At 44.1% G+C, this 21,895-nt stretch overlaps 1 protein-coding gene across 1 annotated transcript in view; it reads right to left on the reverse strand.

The window, feature by feature from the left end:
- Nucleotides 1–21,895, reverse strand: part of RYR3 (ryanodine receptor 3) — a 420,187-nt gene that overhangs the window by 164,962 nt on the left and 233,330 nt on the right. The window contains exons 39-40 of the mRNA XM_004380716.1: nt 2,376–2,649; nt 494–608 (exon numbers count right to left, since the gene is read on the reverse strand). Of these exons, the coding sequence (XP_004380773.1) occupies nt 494–608; nt 2,376–2,649 (389 nt within the window). The remainder of the gene's footprint in view (nt 1–493; nt 609–2,375; nt 2,650–21,895) is intronic.

Consider the following 21,895-nt stretch of genomic DNA (forward strand, 5'->3'; position numbering starts at 1 on the left):
CTCTATGGAGGAGCCCAGATGAACTGGGATGGATGCCCAGTCAGGCCCTATCCCCATTCCTTTCCCCTAGCCAACAACAGGAGCTCCCACTGACTGCAGGCCCCTGATGGGGGAATTGGCAAGGAAACCTAACTTCCTTAGGGACTGGCTCAGAGACAAAGGAGCACACTGCGGAGGGAACACTGCCAGGATCACTATTAAGCTCTCTCTCCTTTAGAACAGCCTTCTTCTGACTCAGCACAAAACACACCAGGCTCCTAAGCGGAACCAGAGAATGCCGTCTTGGCAGGAGCAGGGCTGCAGCGTACAGGAAGTAAACGCAGCAGCTGTACGGCTCAGCGCAAGGGACGAGAAAAGCCCGCAAGCTTCCAGAGCTGCAGCTCCTACACTGGACGGGTTCTGCTCATTATCCCATCCTTTGTCTCCTTCTGGTGCTGTGCACGTCCCCGGGTGTCCCTGAGTAACCGAGGCCAAGTTCTCCTTAGACCGTTACCTGGGACTTCTCAGCACCCAACACGTTCACCATCACCTCCATCACCGTCTCGTGCATGCCGAGGACTCTCATGAGGTTAGGGTGCTGGTAGAACACTTTGTTGTCCATTATGCCTCTAGGGTAAGGATCAGAGAGAGACGTTAGCACTGGCTTACTTCCGGGCTCTGAGGATTTCGGGATGAGAACACAGCAGTACACAAACACCCTGGGGCTGAATTAACGTAAATGTGACAGGCTCAGACGATCCTCAGAAGACACTAGGTCAGCTAGAATACACGTAGAACGCTTTCCAGGGGAGAGTGATAGTTTGTGTCCTTTCATCTCTACAAAGCTCTTGATTTCTCTCTTTGAACCATTTCCCTCCAATGACACCTTAAACAGTGCCTCCTCAGTCTTTCTGGCTTCTAACAGTTTGGGAGACGGCCCAGAGCCCCAGATTTCTCCTGCCTGTGTGTGCTCAGGTTCTTCGCTGTCTCCCCTCTTCTTGCCTTCATAGCTATGTCTCTACATAACTCCATTTTCTCCTCCTCCTGTCCCTTTCTCTTAAAAGCACTTCTGTATTAGATACCAACACAGTTATTGGATACCTGCTCCTTAAAAGTCAGTGAAATTAACGTGCAAAACAGCTATTTCTGAAGTCATTCAAGACAAATACACATCACACAAGTGAGTGAAGATACAGAAACTGCCCCTTAACTGGCTGTGTAACCCCTGAAGGGGTGGTTTACTTCCCACTCACTCCCCTTTCCTCCAGGGTCGTGGCTGCTAAATGCAGACACCATCAGCTTCACTGCTGCCATGTGGCACAGTGGTTGAAGCAACTGACGGCTAACTGAAAGGTCCGCGATTCAGAACCGCCAGTGGCTCTGCGGAGGAAGCGGCAGTTTGCTTCCACAGAGATTTACAACCGCGGAAACCCTACGGGGTTGCTATGAGTCAGAATCCACTTGACAGCAGTGGGGTTTATTTATTTATTTATTTTTTTTATGTCTACTGCAAGGCCTGGGTGAGAGGCTAACTCTGTAGGTTTTCTCTCTTTCGTAAATTCTCTGTATCATTTGTATTACAGGATTCCTGTTCGGAAATGAGTTTGGGCAATGCGTGCATCTTCCCCTCTGAGGTTGCTCAAAGTGCATTTTCCGGGCCTTCGCGGTGCTCCTTCGGTTTGCTGACTCAAGGGGGGTGGGGTGGGGCGGGACGCTGAGGGGCAGAAAGTCCGCAGTTGTGGTGCTTCTAGGAAGATTGTGGGCCAGTCACCTAACCATTTTGGGCTTTGGTTTTCTTGTCTGCAAAACGGAAGTGCTAGACTACATAATTAAAGAAAATCCTTTTGATGTCTAAAATGCTATGAATCTCTTCTAAGGGAGAGCCACGAGCTATTGTTATAGGCAAAAGTATCTCACAAAACTGACAAAAATGATTCTATAGGTTAGTCTTAAGAACACTGAGAGATCGGAGGGCTATTTTCAGAGGCGAGTCTCAGAAAATTTCCGAACATTCAAAAGCTCAACCGCTCAAATCTTTTCTGGTGGACTGAATACCCTGTCCCTTCCTCAGAATTTTTTCATTGCCTCCCTGGAGTTATTTTCATCAGATTTAAGCTAAATTACTCTGCTTTTCTCCAAGACACTTCCACACTTCTTTTGGCCACATCCCTTCCCCACGAGTGGCAGGTAGTCTGGTCTCTCAGTCAGGCTATCAAATGTGGCTGATTTAGCAAGGATACAATCCCATGAGGAGTGACATTAGGACCACCAACTCCCTTCTGGGACACACGGAGATTTGATATGATTTGACTCTGGAACATCCGCATATCAAAGTAAACCAGTTATCCCACTTAAAGCTCTCCTGACAGAAACACAATGAACTGTGAGCGACCCACCCTAATCCGTTGATCATGAGCAGCTCCTCTTCCTTGCCCATCCTGACGCTAAGCAGGGAGCGGATCTGGCCCAGGGCAGCCAGCAGATTGACGGTGTCACTGACGGAGGTGTGGCTGATGGTGTAGGTCTTCCGGAGGGCCTGCAGCAGCTCCCCGATGCTGTCATACTGCCTCCGCAGGAGGGTGAACATCATCCGGACCAGCTCTGCGTCCTGGATCTGGTCCTCCTGGGCCCAGCGTATCATCATCTGTGAGATGAGCTCCTTCAATGTCGCTGGAAGGACAACAGCAGAGATCATTACTGTGGCTGTCACAGCTCAGGGAGAGCTGGTAGTAGCCACCTACTTCATTCTACTGGAAGACACATCATCCATTGGCTGACGTTAAAAAATTCTTATTTTATGGGTGAGGTACGGCATGCAGAGAAGTAGAACGTACTGCCAAAAGATAAGTCTGCCAGCCATATTATTAGAAAAGAATATCCTGATGATGAATTGAGGGTGCTAAATATTCTATTTTGACTAAACAATGATTGAATACATGCCGGAGATGGAAGATTAAATACGACGCTGTCCTTGCCTTCAGGGTGCTCATGTGCCAGTTCTTGACAATTTTACCTTCTCCTAACTATAATACAACACGATAACTACTCAAGTGGGTTACGAGGAAGTGCCATGGATGCAGCGTAGGGACAGAGTGATTGTGGGTGGGGAAGACATGTGAGGGAGACACTGGCCACTGACTCTGCAGAGCAAAGCAACATTAAACACTGGAATGTCTCTAGTCTACGTACTACTGCCAAGTATTTTTAAAGTCACCACGTACCACGAATTATTCAGTCATTAATTCAAGAACTATAAAAGATATTTTAGATGATATAACATAAAAAGTACATTAAGAGATGAAGAGGAGTGGGCTGAGAACACCCTAGGGGACCAATGAACCGACTTCTTCACCCTAGATCTTTGCCTGGATTCAGCTGGCATTGAATCATGTGCTGTGTAATGAATTAAATTGTTCTCCTCCCCACCCCCGCCACCAAAGATATGTTGAAGTCCTAACCTCTGTACCTGTGAATGTGACCTTGTGGAAATAGGGTCTTTGAAGATGTTAGAAATAGGGTCTTTGAAGTTAACATGAGATCGTACTGGAGCAGAGCAGGTCCTAGTCCTACATGACTGACATCCACAGAAAGGAGGAGAAGATGCACAGAGACAAGAGACAGAAGAAGGACACCATGTAATGCTGCAGCGGCAAGCCAAGGAATGCCTGAGCCACCAGAAGCTAGGGCAGAGGCATGGAACTGTTTCTCTCTTGGAGCCCTGAGAAGGAACCAACACTGCTGATACCCTGATCTCAGACACGCAGTCTTCAGAACTGTGAGACAACACATTTCTGTTCTTATAAACCACCCAACTTGCAGTATTTTGTTACGGCAGCTTTAGGAAACTAATATATGCTGCTTTCATAAGCATTAAGAGAGAGGAACCACTGTGAATTGAAATTCAGACTTGCCAGGGCTTGTGCCAAGAAATACCACTGGCTAGACAAATAAAGGAAAGATGGCTGAAGTGGGACTTGAACAAGGTGTAGGACCTTCAGTGGTCTGACTAAATGCCCCTGAAAATCGCTGTCCGGGGTTGGTCAGGAGGGTGATGGGGCGGGAGAGGCAGATCTGAGCTGGGGGAGAGAGTGGAAGGGGCCCTGTCAGAACAGCTGGGAAGGTACTGTGCACGCCTCCCAATGCCATATACACACCCAGAAGACGCTTGAGAGAGGTGAGAGATCCTGCTCTTAAATCATGACTGCATCCAAGTCTGCCTCTGCCTATCATGCTCCTTCGAGGTATGGATGGTGCTAAGATCCCTGATGCAGGCCTGGTCACAAAGGCAGAGCTCAGGGCATGAGGAAGGTCACGCAGTCAGGATGGGAAATAAGCTCAGATGGGTGCTTTCGGTACCGTGTGCCATCTCTAACAGTCTATTTTCCAGCCTACATCCCACTCTATGTGGCAGATGTCTGCTCTAGATACTGTCTGGGCTCATTACAAAGGTTTAAAAATAGCATTGGTTATCAACGTTCTAAAAGAGATCTAGATGCAAAGGATTAATTCAACTTACTGCTGTGTCTATCAACCCTATGAGTGTTTTGAGTTCAGACGCGGGACGTAAGCTGACAAACTTAAAAAAAAGGATACCCGAGTCAGAGAGACACAGTTAAAAGATGTTCCTGAGAGATCTCACTGGACAGGGATTGCTAACTAATGTCTGTTAGGTTAGATAACATCAGTACCCTCTGGGGGAAAAAAGAGTTATTTATGGGCTAGGCTGGGCTCCTCTGGGGAAGTTTGTTTTCTCAGTAGCCAAATGTCAAAGTTCCTGTTTGTTTCTCCTAGCTAATATTCACAGTAAGGAATGAAACCAAGAAAATAACAGAGACTCCTGGACCAGCGTAACTTTCTTGAGTCCTGCAAAATACCAAAAAAACGAACCAAAGCAGTTGCTGTCGAATCGATTCCGACTCACAGCGACCCTCTAGGAAAGAGCAGAATGGCCCCTCAGGGTTTCCAAGGCTGTAAATCTACAGAAGCAGACTGCTACATCTTTCTCCTGAGTTGCAGCTGATAGATTCAACCTACTGACCTTTCGGTTAACAGCCAAGTGCTTAACCACTGTGCCACCAGGGCTCCTCTGTAAAGTACAATTCCCTCTGAAGTCTACACCTTGGTTTGAAAGAATGCCAGTTCTCACCACAAACCACCAAACTCTCTGCAGAGATGGTGCACGTCATCACGGTCCCTGCCAAGGACCATCCTCTTTGTAACAGGGAATCTTACAAAGAGTTATAATGTAGTGTAAAGATCAGCTTTCCCTTAGCCACCTGGCTTTCAGATAAATTCAGGATTTGGGTGAGCTCACACTGACTCAAAACTCCAAATCAACATTCGTGGCCTGGAGAGCAGAACCTGTAGAGCAAACACCTCACTAGGGGGCGGAAAGAAAGGAAAGAGGTTTTCTTTCGCTGGGAAGGATGGGGCGGGAAACGCCCCCCACTGCTCTGTCCAGGCCAGCCTTCAAGGTAGGTATGATATAACAGGATACACATATGTATATGTGTGACCAAGCTAAGGCACAGGGAAACAAAAAAAAAAAAAAAAGAAAGGCAAAAAAAGGTGACTCCAGGTCCTGCTGGAAAAGGACAAAGCAATACTCATCACTGTCGTGGTAAACGGATGGGCAGAAGTCATTCATTGGAAGCATGATATTTAAGGTCTTTCTTGTTCTGCAGGGTTTCAGATTGTGAGACCGAGGTCCACTGAGTGAGGGATACAACAACTATGAGGAGAAAGAAAACTAGGGAACACAACATTCTCAAGAGCCTTGAAAAGCACAGCATATTTTGTGGTCTGGTATACGCTAGAGACCCAGCACTCATTAAGCAAATTTGGGTAAATCAATGAATTTCTAAGGGTCTGATTCTTCTAGGGTTGAGAAAATGGAGCTGCACCCTCCTGATGACGGTGCCACTGAAAATCCCTCAGATCTTAATTAGCTCCCACGTACAACAGTAGAGTAGCCAAAACGTACCAAGGTCAAGAGGTTAAGAAGAGTACATTCTCTAGAATCCGTTACTCTTCATATATTTGTACATCTGATGCTTAACATACTTATTGGTGACTTCCAAGAGCTTTAGTTTATGTGAGCTATATCTATCAATGTTACTTGCAGGTGTCTCACTCCTTGTTACTATAGTGGTTAAGTGCTACGGCTACTAACCAAAAGTTTGGCAGTTCGAATCTGCCAGGTGCTCCTTGGAAACTCTATAGGGCACTTCTACTCTGTCCTATAGGGTCTAACTATGAGTTAGAATTGACTCGATGGCAACAGGCTTGGTTTTTTTTTTGTTTGTTTATTGTTGCAGTAGAAGGAGCCCTGGTGGCAGGGGTTAAAGCGCTTGGCTGCTAACCAAAAAGCTGGCCGTTCGAACCCACCAGCTGCTCCATGGGAGATAGATGTGGCATTCTGCTTCTGCAAACATTTACAGCCTTGGAAACCCTATGAACCAGTTCTACTCTGTCCTACAGGGTCGCTCTGGAATCGACTCGACAGCAGTGGGTTTTTTGGTTTATGTTGCAGAGATGGCCATGATTGGAAAGCAAAGGTTTCCCTCCAGCTGAGAAGAAACCCTGTCTCATTAGGCTGTGTGACGCTAATCCAGTAGCTGAGACCTGAACATAGAAAGCTGCAGCCTAGAAAGCTTTCTGTTTGTTTCTGGATGGGAGGTAGATTGAATGTGAGTTTAGGAAGAGTGGGACACCTGACTTGGAGAAACGAAGTGAGGATTAGAGAATCATTATTTTGAAAATTGAATCTTGACAGACAGCAAAGGGCCTGACCATTATCCATTCATCACCAAAGGGCGCCCTACTAGCCTGAAGGGCCCCCAGTGCTTCCCTCCTCCCTAATTCGGTCTTGAGATCAGTCATCTTTGGAGCGCGGGGGAAGCCAGGAACTGTCATGCTGAGCTGCCAAGGTCTTCTTTAGTCTGCTCTGCAGCCAGTACAATGGGTCACACAGATGAAGACTGGGCTGCAGGCTGGAGACACAAGCTGACCATTCAGCAAAGACTTTGCTCTCATTTGCACTGGAAACCAGGGTTGTCAATTACAGAAGGCATTGCCCTGAAGTCAGTGTGTATCTAGACCTCAGGACAGTTTCTGCCTGCCCTCACCTGAGCAGCTGAGTTACCTGCAGTTGTCTCACCCCTAAATTAGCCTAGGCATCACCCGGCATTTTCTTGGTGTTGCTTAAGTGCCCAAGACTGAATTAAGTACACTAAATAAAAAGACTTCAGGTCACAATTATACCCACACAGCCTAGTTGGGGAAAAGAAATAAGTACATGGGAAGCATGTAAGGGAGCCCTAGTGGTGCAGTGGCTAAAGCACTCCTCTGCTAACCGAAAGGTCAGTGGCTCGAACTCAACAGCCACTCTGCGGGATAAAGATGCGGCAGTCGGCTTCCATAAAGATTTACCGCTTTAGAAACCCCGTGAGGCAGTTCTAACTTTGTCCTATAGCATCACTATGAGTCAAAATTGACTCAGCAGTAATGGATCTGGGTATTTTGAAGCATATGAAGCATTTAGTGAAAAATAAAGTGTAGAATAATGGGTAAAACTGTGTTGTCTCAGACATTTAGGAAATAAGACAATTCATGAAAAGGTACAACATGTATAGTAATACTTACATTCAAAAGAAACCAAAGAAGAGAAACAATGAGATCTTCCCTCTCACTTCTTTTTCAATGGCTCCTTTATTTAAAGTTCTTTACGTTTCTAGAATAGGCCCACATGACATGGAGACCAAAGAAGCAGAGAGGGAAAAGCTCTATTATGAATATTCCAACGGATATCTGAAATGATCTAGTGGAAAAGAAGACATCACTCTTTGCTGTGACTATTGTGGAGTGGGGCATTTTCCTTCAAGAGAAGATTAACACTAGTCCCTGTACTGAATATATTACTTTTTTTTCTAGAATCAACCAAGGAATGTTGAGAATTTTGTTAGGATTTTCAAACACCAAAGGGAGTTACTTCTAGAGATACTTTTGGGTTTCTGTCTTAATCAAAGACAGAAAGATACATTAAGAACAATTACAGTTAAATATCTGATTTCATTTCTGTCGCTTTCCTAAGTTCATCTTTGGGAATGCCGATCTTCAATGGCAAGAAAACACAATCAACACCCATGGAAATAGCAGTCATGAAATCAGATGATGTATTGCATGGGCAAATCTGCTTCAAAAGACCCCATCAAAGTGCTGAAAAGCAAAGACGTCACTTTGAGGACTGAAGTGGACCTGACCCAAGCGATGGTATTCTCAATCATCTCATATGCTTGTGAAAACTGGACAATGAATAAGGAAGACCGAAGAAGAATTGATACATTTGAACCATGGTGCTGGTGAAGAATACTGACCAGACCATGGACTGCTAGAAGAATGAACAAATCTGTCTAGGAAAAAGTACAGCCAGAATGCTCCTTAGAAGGGAGGATGGGGAGACTCCGTCTCACATACTTTGGACATGTTGTCAGGAGGGACCATTCCCTGGAGAAGGACATCATGCTGGTAAAGTAGAAGGTCAGTGAAAAAGAGGAAGGTCCTCGATAAGATGGATTAACATCAGTGACTGCAACGATGGGCTCCAGCATGGCAACAATTATGAGGACGGCGCAGGACCGGGCAGTGTTTTGCTCCGTTGAACATAGGGTTGTTATGAGTTGGGATCAACTCGATGGCACCTAATAATGACAACATGGCCCATCTCTCTCGCTCTCTCTCATACACACACGCCATATTATTCCCATCACAACCTCCACCACTTATAATGAAGATGCTTTAGCAGATTTTGTTGCAACTCCAGGATTTTCATCCACTGATTTAGCTGAGTTTCAAGAAGCCTCTGTCAAGTGCACTACATGGCTCAGTTCACTGGGTTTTTACAAAGCTATTAGTTCATGTTCTTTCCTGAAATAGAAAAAAGTGAGGAAAAATGACACGTAACCAAGAACTTGTTTTCTGATGAAAAATCAAGCACATTCTCTCCAGAAACAGAATGTCTGAGGGAAGTAAGACACGTACACGTGGTTTCCTTGATAATTATAAGTGGCTTCATTTATGAGATTATTATCAACATTATAATTCACTCCACTTCTGCAATTAGTGTAATTAGCGATAGTCACATTTAGGCAATTATGTCAAGTATATGATCTATAAGCTGCATTTTCAATGATTGTTCAGGCCAATTCAGAATTACAAATATTTCTAAAGCAGTGTATTGCTTAGAAGGAGCCCTGGTGGCACAGCGGTTAAGCACTCAGCTGCTAACTGAAAGTCGGTGGTTCAAACCTACCAGTTGCTCCACAGGAGAAAGATGTGTCAGTCTGCTCCCATAAAGATTTACAGCCTTGGCAACCCTATGGGACAGTTCTACTCTTTCCTATAGGGTTGCTCTGAGTCGGAATTGACTCAACAGCGGGTTTGGTTTAGTTTTGGTTTGGTATTGCTAAGGAAGACTTGATGCCTGAAAGCTATTTAAAAGAAAAATCGTTGTTTCATTACCTGAGTTTTGGGCTAGTTAGATGTCCCACATAACAACAAAGAATTAGAGTGTCTTTAAATGAGAACTAGAGTCCTGGTGGCGCAGTGGTTAAGAGCTTGTCTGCCACCCAAAAGGTCGGCAGTTCGAACCCACCAGCTGCTCCTTGGAAACCTTGGGGCAGTTCTACTCTGTCCTATAGAGTCGCTATAAGTTGAAGTCAACCTGACGACCAGGAGGTGTTGGGTTTAAATGAGAGCTAACCTCAGTACGTTTGTCTGGGAGTCCAGGCATTACCTGATGGCAAGTGCTTTATTTTCTTCCACTTCTCACTGTGTAACCTGCTTCTCTGACCTAAGAATTCAAGCCAGTGGCATCACTAGGCGGCTGCGGGGGCTGCGGGCTGCACTGGGTGACACTGTCGGAGGGGGTGGTACCGAAATGACTATCTACAAAATTTTTGTGCAGCATTTCAGCAGAAATGTATTACTTTTTAAAAAAAATAGCCCTGTAGTCAGTTACAACAACAAAAACACTTTTTGTAGGCCCAGCTTACATGTATCAGTACACCAACAAGGCTAAAACTCTATGCTAATTTACTTTCTGAACCTTCTAACACCGTCAGAGTTGTCATTATTACCCAACTTCAGTGATGCTTCAAATCAGGTGGTTTCACCTGCACGCGCGACAAGCACGCACTGTTTTCAACGTTGCAAGTTTTTATAGCCGCTGATTTTGTCAACTTTCCTGGTGTTTTAGCTACAATATTGTGGTAATTAGCAGAGGGGAGGGATGACACCATGAGTCACCACATCGGGTGACACCAACCACAGTGATGCCACTGCCCCAAGACCACATGCTGGGAACCCTACAAGGAAATTCCCTCGTGAGTCACTTACCATAATTGGTGTAATTCTTTTTAAAAGGGTCAAATTACTGGATTTGCAAAGCCAACTATGGTAAGAGAAAGATCATGTATTCTCAAGGAGCAGGTTTAAAGTTTTAGGCTGCAAGGTCTGGAGACAATCTTTTCTTATCTCTTCCAAATTTGGACCACAGGCCAAGCGGCCATTGTGCAATGAAGTAGATGCCTATTATCAAAGAGCAAACGCTGATCACAGGTGAAGCAAATCCCTGTAGCTTACAGACCCAAAACCCATGTGGGTGCTACAGTCCAGTGAGCATTCTCTTAAATCCGGGTCAGTTTGGAAGAAAAAGTCTTCCAGTCACATTCAGAAGAGGGAGCAAATCAAATTGCACTGTACTTAGGTTAAACTTAGAAAGCAATTTATAATGCTCACACTTAGAATGGGAAAAGAAAAATAATGTGCATCTAAATTAAGTACACTTACTTTTAAATTCTAGGTGATTAAAAAATCAGCTTGTGGCATGCTGTAAATGCCCTAGAGGCATTAACAGGTGGTAGATTATTTTTACGTGTAACGAACAAGCGTACTGTGACCTCTGCTTTCCTTCTCCCTGTGGCCAGTTGAATAATGGCCCCCCAAAAATGTCCATGTCATAATTCTTGGAACCTATGAATATGCTAGTTTACCTGGCGAAAGAGCCTTTGCAGATGTGATTAAATACCTTAAAATGGGGAGATTACTGGTTTATCTGAATAGGCCCAAGGTAATTGCAAGGGTCCTTATAAGAGGGAGGCAGGGGGGTCACTGTCACAGAAGTGATAATGAAAGCAGAGGCCAGAATAATAATGACCGCTGACTTGGAAGACGGAAAATGGGCCATGAACCAAGGAATGTCGGCAGCCTGTGGAAGCTGGGACATGCAAGGAACAATTCTCCATTATACCCTAGGAGGAACACAGCCTTGCTGACTCATTTTAGGTTCATTTTAGACCCCTAGAATTATGAAATATTAAATTCACGTGGTTTTAAGTCACAAAGTTTGTGGTAATTTGTTACAGCGGCAAAAGCAAACTAATACACTCACACTGATAAAAAGTCCTGGGTTGACAAAATCTCACTCCTTTCCTGAAGCTACAAACCAGGCTGGAGGGTCTCAGTGAGCTGGTAAAGTGCCCAAAGAAGCCAGGGCCTGAGAGAGATCCAGTTTTCTAAGTTTTGGCTGAGGCATCTGGAACAAATGTCAGGGCAGCTGACACAACTGAGGTCTGCCCAGATCTGGTCTGGAGCTTCCATCAAACCAGGGCCAACATTAAACATGGAAACCACCACCAGTAAAACTGCTATGGCCCATGGCATAACATCAACAGATCATAAACAACATATTCTCCAGTTCCTGTAACACAGCTCTTGTGTCACCTCTCCCTCTGAACATAAAGGGCTAGAACTGCCTACATCTCAGACTTATCACAGAGGAAATCAAAGATGCTGAAGATGGTAACCATGACGGTATGATGAATATTATTGACCACATACCCAGCATCCACTTGTCCCTTACTTCTTCTTAACAGAACCCTAATTTTATCCACCTTACAGCCCATACCTCTCAGGGAAAGCTGACCCAACCCTGCTTTAAAGGTGAGCCCTTGCTGACTTACATTAATCAGCACATTACAGTTTCTAGGTCACCCTCACTGGATCACGAGTTCACTGTGATCAGGTTCTCCAGCAAAGGTGATCTTAGGATTCTTGCTTGGAATGCTGGGGAGGAGAAACTTCCCTGCTCTGGATGGTGTAATGCATGGATGGGAGGCCCAGAACTGCACTCACCGTCTTGCTGCCACCTGCGGGCAAAGCTGGAATGTAGAACAAGATGATTGTGGGGAAAATGAGCACAGCCACTTGACTGAGTCAACCCAAGGGACAGTCCACATATCTAAACTTCCAGGTATGTGAGACGAACAAGTCCTTAGAGGCTACTCTACCTGAGCTAGGTTTTCTGTAGCTTTTTGCTAAAAGCACCTAAAGTGACATACATGGACACGATATTCTTGTGATCTGTATTGAGTTCAGAAGCTGAGAGGTATACGGACTTCCAAGAAAGTACCAGAACATTGAGCTAAACGCTATTTCATTGAGTCCTTATACCCCACTATCCCCACCCCATGAGAATAATAAAACTATTATTAGTTTTATATATCCACAATGGTACTGAAACATACAGAGGTTAAAAATTTGCCCATGACCACAATTAGCAAATGGCAGAGCGGTGATTCAAACCTAGGCTGCTAGAATCTAAGCCCATCTACTTTACCATCTCCAAGCTGCGTACTTTTCAACAGCCTCCATAAAATTCAGAAAAAGAGTAGTCTTTCTTAATGCTTTAAATGTATATAACACCATTTAGATGCTTTCTTAATAAACTGTGAAATGCATTCAGAAATAAAGTCTTGTAAATTATAGAACCTTAGCTCTTTTTCTAACTGACTCTGAGCTGGGCACATGAGTCACTTTTCCAGAGCCTCCATGTCTTCACCAACAAAATGAAGTTAGCAGTATTTATCTCACATTAAAGAAAATCAATGCAAGTGCCGTGGGGTGACAGGAGTGCTGGGCAGGGTGTAAGGGTACTTCATTCGCGCTCTGGCTGTGTGACCTTGGGCAAGTCACTTTCCCTCTCTGTGTATCTTGCCTCCTCTGAAGTCAAGTCCCTTGGGGCTTTATATTCTAGGATTCTACGTCCATCCAACCCCCTGAACTACCGAGAGAGTTGTACCAGTTTACTAAAATGCTAACTAAAATCCCATGGCTTAATCTACTGGTTAAATTGATGAGTACCAACGATTTTACACCACATTTGAGTGTCCTATCCTGATGTTACACAGCTTATGCTACCTAAATCATAAAACCTGAGACGGGAGAAACAAAACCTCAAAATTCCAGTGGTTACTGACCAGGAGGAGTAAGTGGCCGTTACTGAGGCATCACTGCACGTTGGTCATCATTTCCATCGGGGTGAGCTGTGGCAGCTTGATGGCCTTCTTGATAACTGTCCTGATTGCTGTAGAGAGGGGAACCTTCCTAAGTTGGGGGTCAGATGGCACAATAATACCCTCTAGGTTTAGCTGGGGAGATTTACTGGCAAAGGCCTCACATCCTTCCTCTGGGCCAGAAGTTCAGTCTGGATTACAAAGCAGCCAAATATCTGCTACTTATTGCAGAGAAGCTCAAGGAGGCAGTCAAATGCACGGACTCCAAGGAGACTTGTAGCAAACCCGTCATGTGAATTTCCCTGTGCCTGTCTGGCCCAGGCTGAGCAGTGGGTGCCCTTTTAGCCCCGTTTTACTGGAAAAAGGATGCCGTCGGGTGCGTCTAAGGCTCTCTGAAAACTTGTAAGCAAAGGCCTGTGAAGACAACCTGGAGCACTGCTCTTGGGTGACAAGAAAGAACTTCTCCGTTTACTATGTGTGATCAGAGCACAATGGACAAGCCTGGCTGTCAGACCCCCAGAGGCGTGTGAATGGGGCAAGGTCCAGCCCAGGCTCCATAGCAAGCAGCAGAAGACCTAAGAAAGCACCCAGGTCCCATCCACCTATATTTAATGTCTGGACAGGTCTATTTGTGTCCTTCTGCACCGGCTTTCCTGGCTGGGGAATAAGGGTGAACATTCAAGCTGCCTGGTGAGAGCACCTCCTCATTATACCATGGCAACATTCACCAGGGGCGTCCTGCGTATTGGAAACCACCCATCTGTAGGTTTGCCCTCCTGTAGAGGCTTGCATGTTGCTGTGATGCTGGGAGCTATGCCGCGGGTATTTCAAACACCAGCAGGGTCACCCATGGTAGACAGGTTTCAGCAGAACTTCCAGACTAAGACAGACTAGGATGAAAGGCCTGGTCATCTACTTCTGGAAATTAGCCAATGAAAGCCTTATGAATCACAACAGAACACTGTCGGACTTGCTTGCTCAGGGCATGTCATCAGGAGGGATCAACTGCTAGAGGAGGACATCATTTTCGGTGAAGCAGAGGGCCAGCAAGTGTGAGGGAGACCCTCAAGGAGACAGACTGGCACAGTAAAGCCAGCGATGGACTCAGACGTGCTGGTGATTGTGAGGATGATGCAGGATTGGGTAACGTTTCCTTCTGTTGTACATAAGGTCGCCATGAATTGAAGTTGACTTGATGGCAGCTGTCTGTCTGGCTACCCACCCACCCACCCATCTATCCATTCTGTGTGTCAGACCCTGTGATAAACACTTTCCCTGGATTATCATTTAATCCTCACAACAACCATGTAAGAACAGAAGAGACAGATAGGTCAGGGACTGAGTTTTCCCAACAATGGTAGCTGTTACTAGACTAAACCTCACTTTATTCTTTAGTTAGGCAAAGAAATTCTACTTCAATTTAACACAAACAAGGTTCCTATAAGTAGGCAGTCCACTGAAGCAGTAGTGGAGTGAGGGTTGTACAGGAGAAGGAACCCTGGATACGAAGCCTTGTGACTCTGCCCTTCATGAGCCATGGACCCCAGCACAGCACGAAACCACACCAGTTGTGCTGGCCTGGCTGGCCTTGAGCTTGGCTCACATGTGGCAGTGGGTATTTCTGCTAATTCTATTTCTCATTTCCCTCTCACAGTGGTTTTCTGCCTTGGCCAGAGCCTCCCCACCTGTAAGGGTGGATGTTTTGCCCCCAGGACTGTCTTCCTAGCTGCTGGACACCCTGTCAGAGGCATCCCTGCAAGCCAGCAATGAACTGTGGGTGGATACTTGCAGCCTGGTTCTGCCAGCCCATCTCTCCAGTGCCCTGGGGTCTCATTCATCATCTGGAGATAATTAGCCTATTGTTTGTGAAGTCAGTCAACCAGCCTCATAATCACTTCTCAAAAACATTCAGGCGGTTAAATGACCAGTGACGATGAAGGGAAAAAGAGCACAGAGAGAATGGACGACAGTTGCCGATATGTTAGGGAGGGAAATCCTTGACACAGGGATGGCACAAAGAAAGAACAGCAAAGGACTCGGGACCTGGGGTCTCTGTCTTTACCTGCTGGGAAAGTCATTCAATGGCTCTTGACTTAGTTTCTATGCCTGTTCAGTATCAAGAATAAATTGACTATGGGGCAAGCTACAGGGCAGAGATCCTAAATATCTGTGCTTCCCTATTGCCCTCCCTTCACCTCCCTAAAGCCCTCTTCCTCAACCTCCCAGAACAGTGTCCTGGCAGGAACATGAGTTCCGGAAATGAAGCCTGATGCCAATCTGTGTCTTCTCTTACTGCAAGACTCTGTCCACATAGTTTTGCTTCTCTCAGGCCTGGTGTGTAAAATGGAAACCTGGCCGTCTATAGACTTGGATGGTTGCTGTAAGCAGTTAATTGTAACCATTTTTGGCTCCTAAAATGTTTATTAATCACCTACCATATCTCAGGCACTGTATTGGTATCAATCAAATCTGTCTGAGCAAGATAACAGTGCAAAGGATTGCAGCAAGGAGACATTGGAGGCACAGAGGCCCATTAGGATGTCACTGCAGTGCTCCAGATGAGGTACAAAGGATTTGAATAAGGGTGGTGGGATAATCATTATACTGGCCCCCAAAAGATGTCCATGTTCTAATTACTGGAACCTGTGAATACGTTAGGTTATGGCAAAGGGAAATTAAGGTTGCAGAAGGAATTAAAGTTGTTAATCAGTTGACCTTAAAATAGAGAGATTATCTTGGATTATTGGGGTGAGCCCAAAATAATCACAAGGATCCTTAAAAATTAAAGAGAGGGAGCCAACATGGCACTACAGACAGAAGCATCACGCTGTCCCTCCAGAGCAAAGACCTGAAAAACTAAGTAAAATGAAGACAAACATCAATTCTGGAACCCTAAGCGTCAAATGAAGGGATAAAGAACTCAGTCAAGCACTGAACAGAATAAGAAACTGACGGAGAACAGAAATCAGTGAGAGATACGGAGTGGAGGTCTCCTGTCACCTAGTGGGACACAGATTCGCCATCCTGGAGTCCTCAGCCACCTAGAACGGCAGACAGGGAGGACAGGAAGGCAACTTCATGGAGCTCCCAGCAGGAGACAGAGCACCCAGTAACCAGCAATACACGCTCTCCCACCCCCGCCCTTTCTTCCCCCTGCTCGACCTCTGCCACTTTCTGGTGGGCTTCAGTCGCTCTACTGGGGAGGCACTGGCTCCTTGCCACTTGGATTCGCCCACCCACACCGGCTGGCTCCTTCAGTGCCATTCTTTTGTTGCTTTTTCCAGCTTCTTTTGGTTTCTTATCTCTCACCTCCTTCCCTTCCTTTCTCTTGAAAACCTGGCTCCAGGTGCCATCTCCACTCCTTCCTGACAGGCTATGAAGCGCCGCTCAGCTGGGGAACCACTTCCCTGGTCCACGCTGTCACGCTGGTGGGCTCTCTGGGGGCATTTTCTTTTTCTTTTTTCCTTTTTGTTTTTCTTCGTTTTTCAGTTTCTCACCGCTCTCTTCCTTCCTTCTTTTCCTATCTCCTGAATACCTGGCAGCGTGTGCCCTCTCTGCTCCTTCACGATGGGCTGTGCAGCACCACTCAGCTGGGGACCTGCTTCTGGTGGGCTCCCTTGGGGCATTCTTTTTCCTTTCTTTTTTTTCCCCTCGGTTTCTTGTCTCTCTCTACCTTCCTTCCTTACCTTTCTCCTGAACACCTGGTGCTGTGTGCCATCTCCGTTCCTTCTAGATAGGCTGTGCAGTGCCACTTGGCTGAAGACCTGCTTCCGACGGGCTCCCTTGGGGTATTTTTTTTCTTTCTTCTTTTTTTTCTCGGTTTCTTGTTGCTCTCAACCTTCCTTCCTTTCCTTCCTCCCAACCACCTAGCATCTTTTTTCTTCCCCCTTTGGTTTACATGTCTCTGTCTCTATTCCTCCCATTCCTTCCTCCTAACCACCTGGCCGTGTGTACCTTTCTCTCTCTCTTTTTAAAATCTAGTTTCTTATCTCCTTCTCCCTTGCTTCCTTTCCTTTCTCCCGCCCACCTAGCTGCATGTGCCATATCTGTCCCTTCTTGATGGGCTGTGCCTCACCACCCAACTAGAAAGCCACCGGCACCCGGCCTCCCCGGGTCTGCACCACTCCAAAGGCAGCCTCCCTCAGCACTTTTTTTTTTTTTTGGCTCTGTTTCTCTCTCCTCTTTCTCTTCTTTGCCACACTCACTTCTCTTCACATATCACAACCTCTGAACTCCTGCCTGCCTATCTGCACTATGCGCTGAGCATTGCACCCCTGAGCAGCACAGACACAGTCTGCTAGAACCTGCCCTGCACTGACCCCCCAGGCCCACCCTGTCAGCCTGAGTACGTGCTGCAAATGACCCATCCCAGCCCCTTCGCCTACGCTGGACCTGCCCTGCTGCACCATAGCTGAGCGACTGGCCACACCCATTGGACAAGGTGGTGAGAAGTATTGTGCCCACAGACGAGGAAACAAAGACCACCCAGCCTGCTTGCTCAGACAGAGACAAATAATACAAAAAAGCAGGAAGAAACAAATCTACAATCAATAAACAAAGAAAATAATTCCTGAATGTCCCAAAGACAGTAGACAATACAAAACATATTAAAAAAAAAAAGGACAGAATGGCTCCAGTAGGTGCCAATATAAAACACCAGACGACCTTCTTCTAGAAGAAAAGGCACTGCAACTACCTGACAGGGAATTCAAATCTCTAATATTCAGAGCTATCCAAGAGTTGAAGGAAAAAGCCAAAAAAAGTGAGGAAAAAATAGATAAAATCATGGAAAAGACAGACAAAAACCATGAAAAAGACAGAAAAAACAATGGAAGAATTCAGGAAAATAATACATGAACAAAATGTCAAAATAAATTCACCAATAGAAATCATACAAAAACGGCAGTTAGAAATCCAAAAGATAAACAACAAGATTTCAGAAATGCAGAGTGTTACAGAAGGTTTGGGGAGCAAGTTTGAAACAATGGAAGACAGGATCGGCAAAAGTGAAGATAAATCATTGGATACCACTTTGAAGAAAAATCAGAAAAAAGAAAGAAGAAAAACGAAGAAATCCTGAGAACAATGTGGGATATCATCAAATGCAAAAACTTGCAAGTGATCAGAGTTCCAGAACAGGGGAATAAAACAGAAAATACAGAGAGGATCATTGAAGAACTGCTGACAGAAAACTTCCCTAGTATCATGAAAGACAAAAAGCTGACCATCCAAGAAGCTCAACGAACCCCATATAGGAGAGACCCCAAAATAAAATCACCAAGACACAGCATAATCACACTTGCTAAAAACCAAAGACAAAGAATCCTGAAAGCAGTTCGAGAAAAATAAAAAGTCACATACAGAGGGGAAACAATAGGACTAAACTCTGATTACTTGGCAGAAATCATGCAGGCAAGAAGGCAGTGGGATGAGATATATAAAACCTTGATAGAAAAAAATTGGCAACCAAGAGTAATACATCCATATTCTACAAAACCCTCACTCAAATATGATGGTGAAATTATGACATTTTCAGATAACAGAAATTAAAGTCTAAAGTAAACTTATAAGAATTATTAAAGAGAGTCCCTTGGTTAGAGAACCAACAACATCAGATGACAGTCTGAATCTAGGACACAAGATTGCACTAGCCTGATACCACCCTAGGTAATGAACTCTCAAGGATAAATCAAAACTAAAAGATTTACAACAGGAAACCAGAGAGGTTAATCTGTAAATGACAACATCAGAACAATAAAAGAAGAAATAAATGGTGTAGGTATAGAACTTTCAAATGGAGAGGAAGGCAAGGTGATACCAAGTAATAAAAGATGGGTTCAAACTTTGGGAGATAAGGGTAAATTTCGAGGTACCACAAAGAAAGTCAACAAACCTATTCATCAAAATAAAGAAGAAAAACATAACGTCTCAGTAAACACAAAATCTACAAAAACAAAAGAAATGAAAACAAAAAAAATCCACAAACAAAAGGAATTCAGCACAGAAGAGTAAGAGGATCAAAGAAAACGTCAGCACCACAAAAAAAGGCAGCACAAAATGACAGCAATAAGCTCACACCTATCAATAATTATGCTGAACATAAATGGCCTAAATGCTCCCATAAACTGACAGAGAATGCCAGAATGGATAAAAAAAAAAAAAAAAAACAGGATCCACACCTTAGAAACACAACATAAATTTATTACAAATCAAAGGATGGAAAAAAATGTATCAAGCAAACAGCTACCAAAAAAGAGCAGCAGTGGCAATACTAATCTCAGATAAAATAGACTTTAAAACAAAATCCACCATAAGAGACAAAGAACAGCATTATATAATGATTAAAGGGACACTCCATCATGAAAACATAAGCATAATAAAGATCTACATACCCAATGACAGGGCTCCAAAATACATAAAACAAACTCTAACAGTACTGAAAAGAGAAACTGACAGTTCCACAATGTCTTAGTCATCTAGTGCTGCTATAACAGAAATACCACAAGCTGACGGCTTTAACAGAGAGCAGTTTATTCTCTCATAGTCCAGTGGGCTAGAAGTCTGAATTCAGGGCACTGGCTCCAGGGGAAGGCTTTTTCTCTGTGTTGGCCCTGGAGAAAGGTCCTTGTGATGCATCAGTCTTCACTTGGTCTGGGAGCATCTCAGTGCAGGAACCTCAGGTCCAAAGGACGCACTCTGCTCTTGGCACTGCTTTCTTGGTGGTATGAGGTCCCCTGTGTTTCTGCTCACTTCTCTCTTTCATATCTCAAAAGATATTGGCTTAAGATACTATCTAATCTTGTAGACCTCATCAGTATAACTGCCGCTAATCCATCTTATCACATCATAGTGATAGAGTTTACAATACGTAAGGAAATCACATCAGATGATAAAATGGTATACAATCATACAATACTGGGAATCATGAACCAACCAAACTGATATACACATTTTTGAGGGGACATAATTCAATTCATGACACACAATAATAGTAGGAGACTTCAATACACCACTTTGGTAAAGACAGAATATCTAGAAATAAACTCAACAAAGATACAGAAGATCTAAAGGCCACAATCAGCCAACTAGACCTCACAGACATATATATAACACTCCACCCAACAGCTGCAAAGTATACATTCTTTTATGCACATGGAACGTTCTCCAGAATAGACCACATCTTTGGCCACAAAGCAACTCTCAACAAAATCCAAAACACTGAGATAATACAAAGTATCTTCTCTGATCACAACACCATCAAGGTAGAAATTAACAACAAGAAGAGCAAGGAAAAAAATCAAATACGCAGCAACTGAGTAAAAAATCAGAGTAACAAATCAAAGATGGAATAAAAAATTCCTAGAAACAAACAAGAACAAAAACACAGCATACCAAAACCTTTGGGACACAGCAAAGGCAGCGCCTGGAGGTCAATTTACAGCAATAGATGACACATCAAAAAAGAAGGGACAAAAATCAAAACATGAGCTATACAACTGGAACAAATAGAAAGGGAACAGCAAAAGAAGCCCACAGCCACCAGAAGAAGGAAATAATAAAGATCAGAGCAGAAATAAATGAAATAGACAATAGAAAAATAATGGAAAGAATCAACAAAACCAAAAGTTGGTTCTTTGAGAGGATCAACAGAATTAACAAACCACTGGCCAAACTGACAAAAGAAAAACAGGGGAGGACGCAAATAACTCAAATAAGAAATAAAATGGGGGACATTACAACAGACCCAACTGAAACGAAAAGGACCATAACAGAGTATTGTGAAAAACTACACTCCAACAAATTTGAAAACCTAGAGGAAATGGACAAATTTCTAGAAACACATTACCTACCCAAATTAACACAAACTAATGTTGAAAATCTGAACAAACTCATAAAAAGAGAAGAGATTGAAACGGTTAAAAAAAAACAAACAAAAAAAACCTCCCAACAACAAAAAGCCCTGGCCCAGATGGCTTCACTGGAGATTTCTACAAAACGTTCAAAGAAGAGCTTACACCATTACTACTCAAACTATTTCAGAACATAGAAAAGGAAGGGATACTTCCTAATTTATTCTATGAAGCCAGCATAACCCTGATACCAAAACCAGGCAAAGACACTACAAAAAAAGAAAATCACAGACCAATATCTCTCATGAATATAAATGCAAAAATTCTCAACAAAATTCTAGCCAACAGAATTCGGCATCATACGAAAAAAATAATACACTACAACCAAGTGAGACTCATACCAGGTATGCAAAGATGGTTCAACATTAGAAAATCAATCAACATGATCCATCACACAAATAAAATAAAAGAATCACCTGATCATCTCAATTGACACAGAAAAGTCATCTGACAAAGTCCAACATCCACTCCTGATAAAAACTCTCAGTAAAATAGGTATAGAAGGGAAATTTCTCAACATGATTAAGAGCATCTGTACAAAATGAACAGCCAACATCGTTCCTAATGGAGAGAGGCTGAAAACATATCCCTTGAGAACAGAACAAGGCAAGGATGCCCTTTATCACCACTCCTATTTAACATTGTGCTGGAAGT

The sequence above is a fragment of the Trichechus manatus genome, unplaced genomic scaffold (assembly GCF_000243295.1).
Source record: "Trichechus manatus latirostris isolate Lorelei unplaced genomic scaffold, TriManLat1.0 scaffold00076, whole genome shotgun sequence".
NCBI lineage: Eukaryota > Metazoa > Chordata > Mammalia > Sirenia > Trichechidae > Trichechus > Trichechus manatus.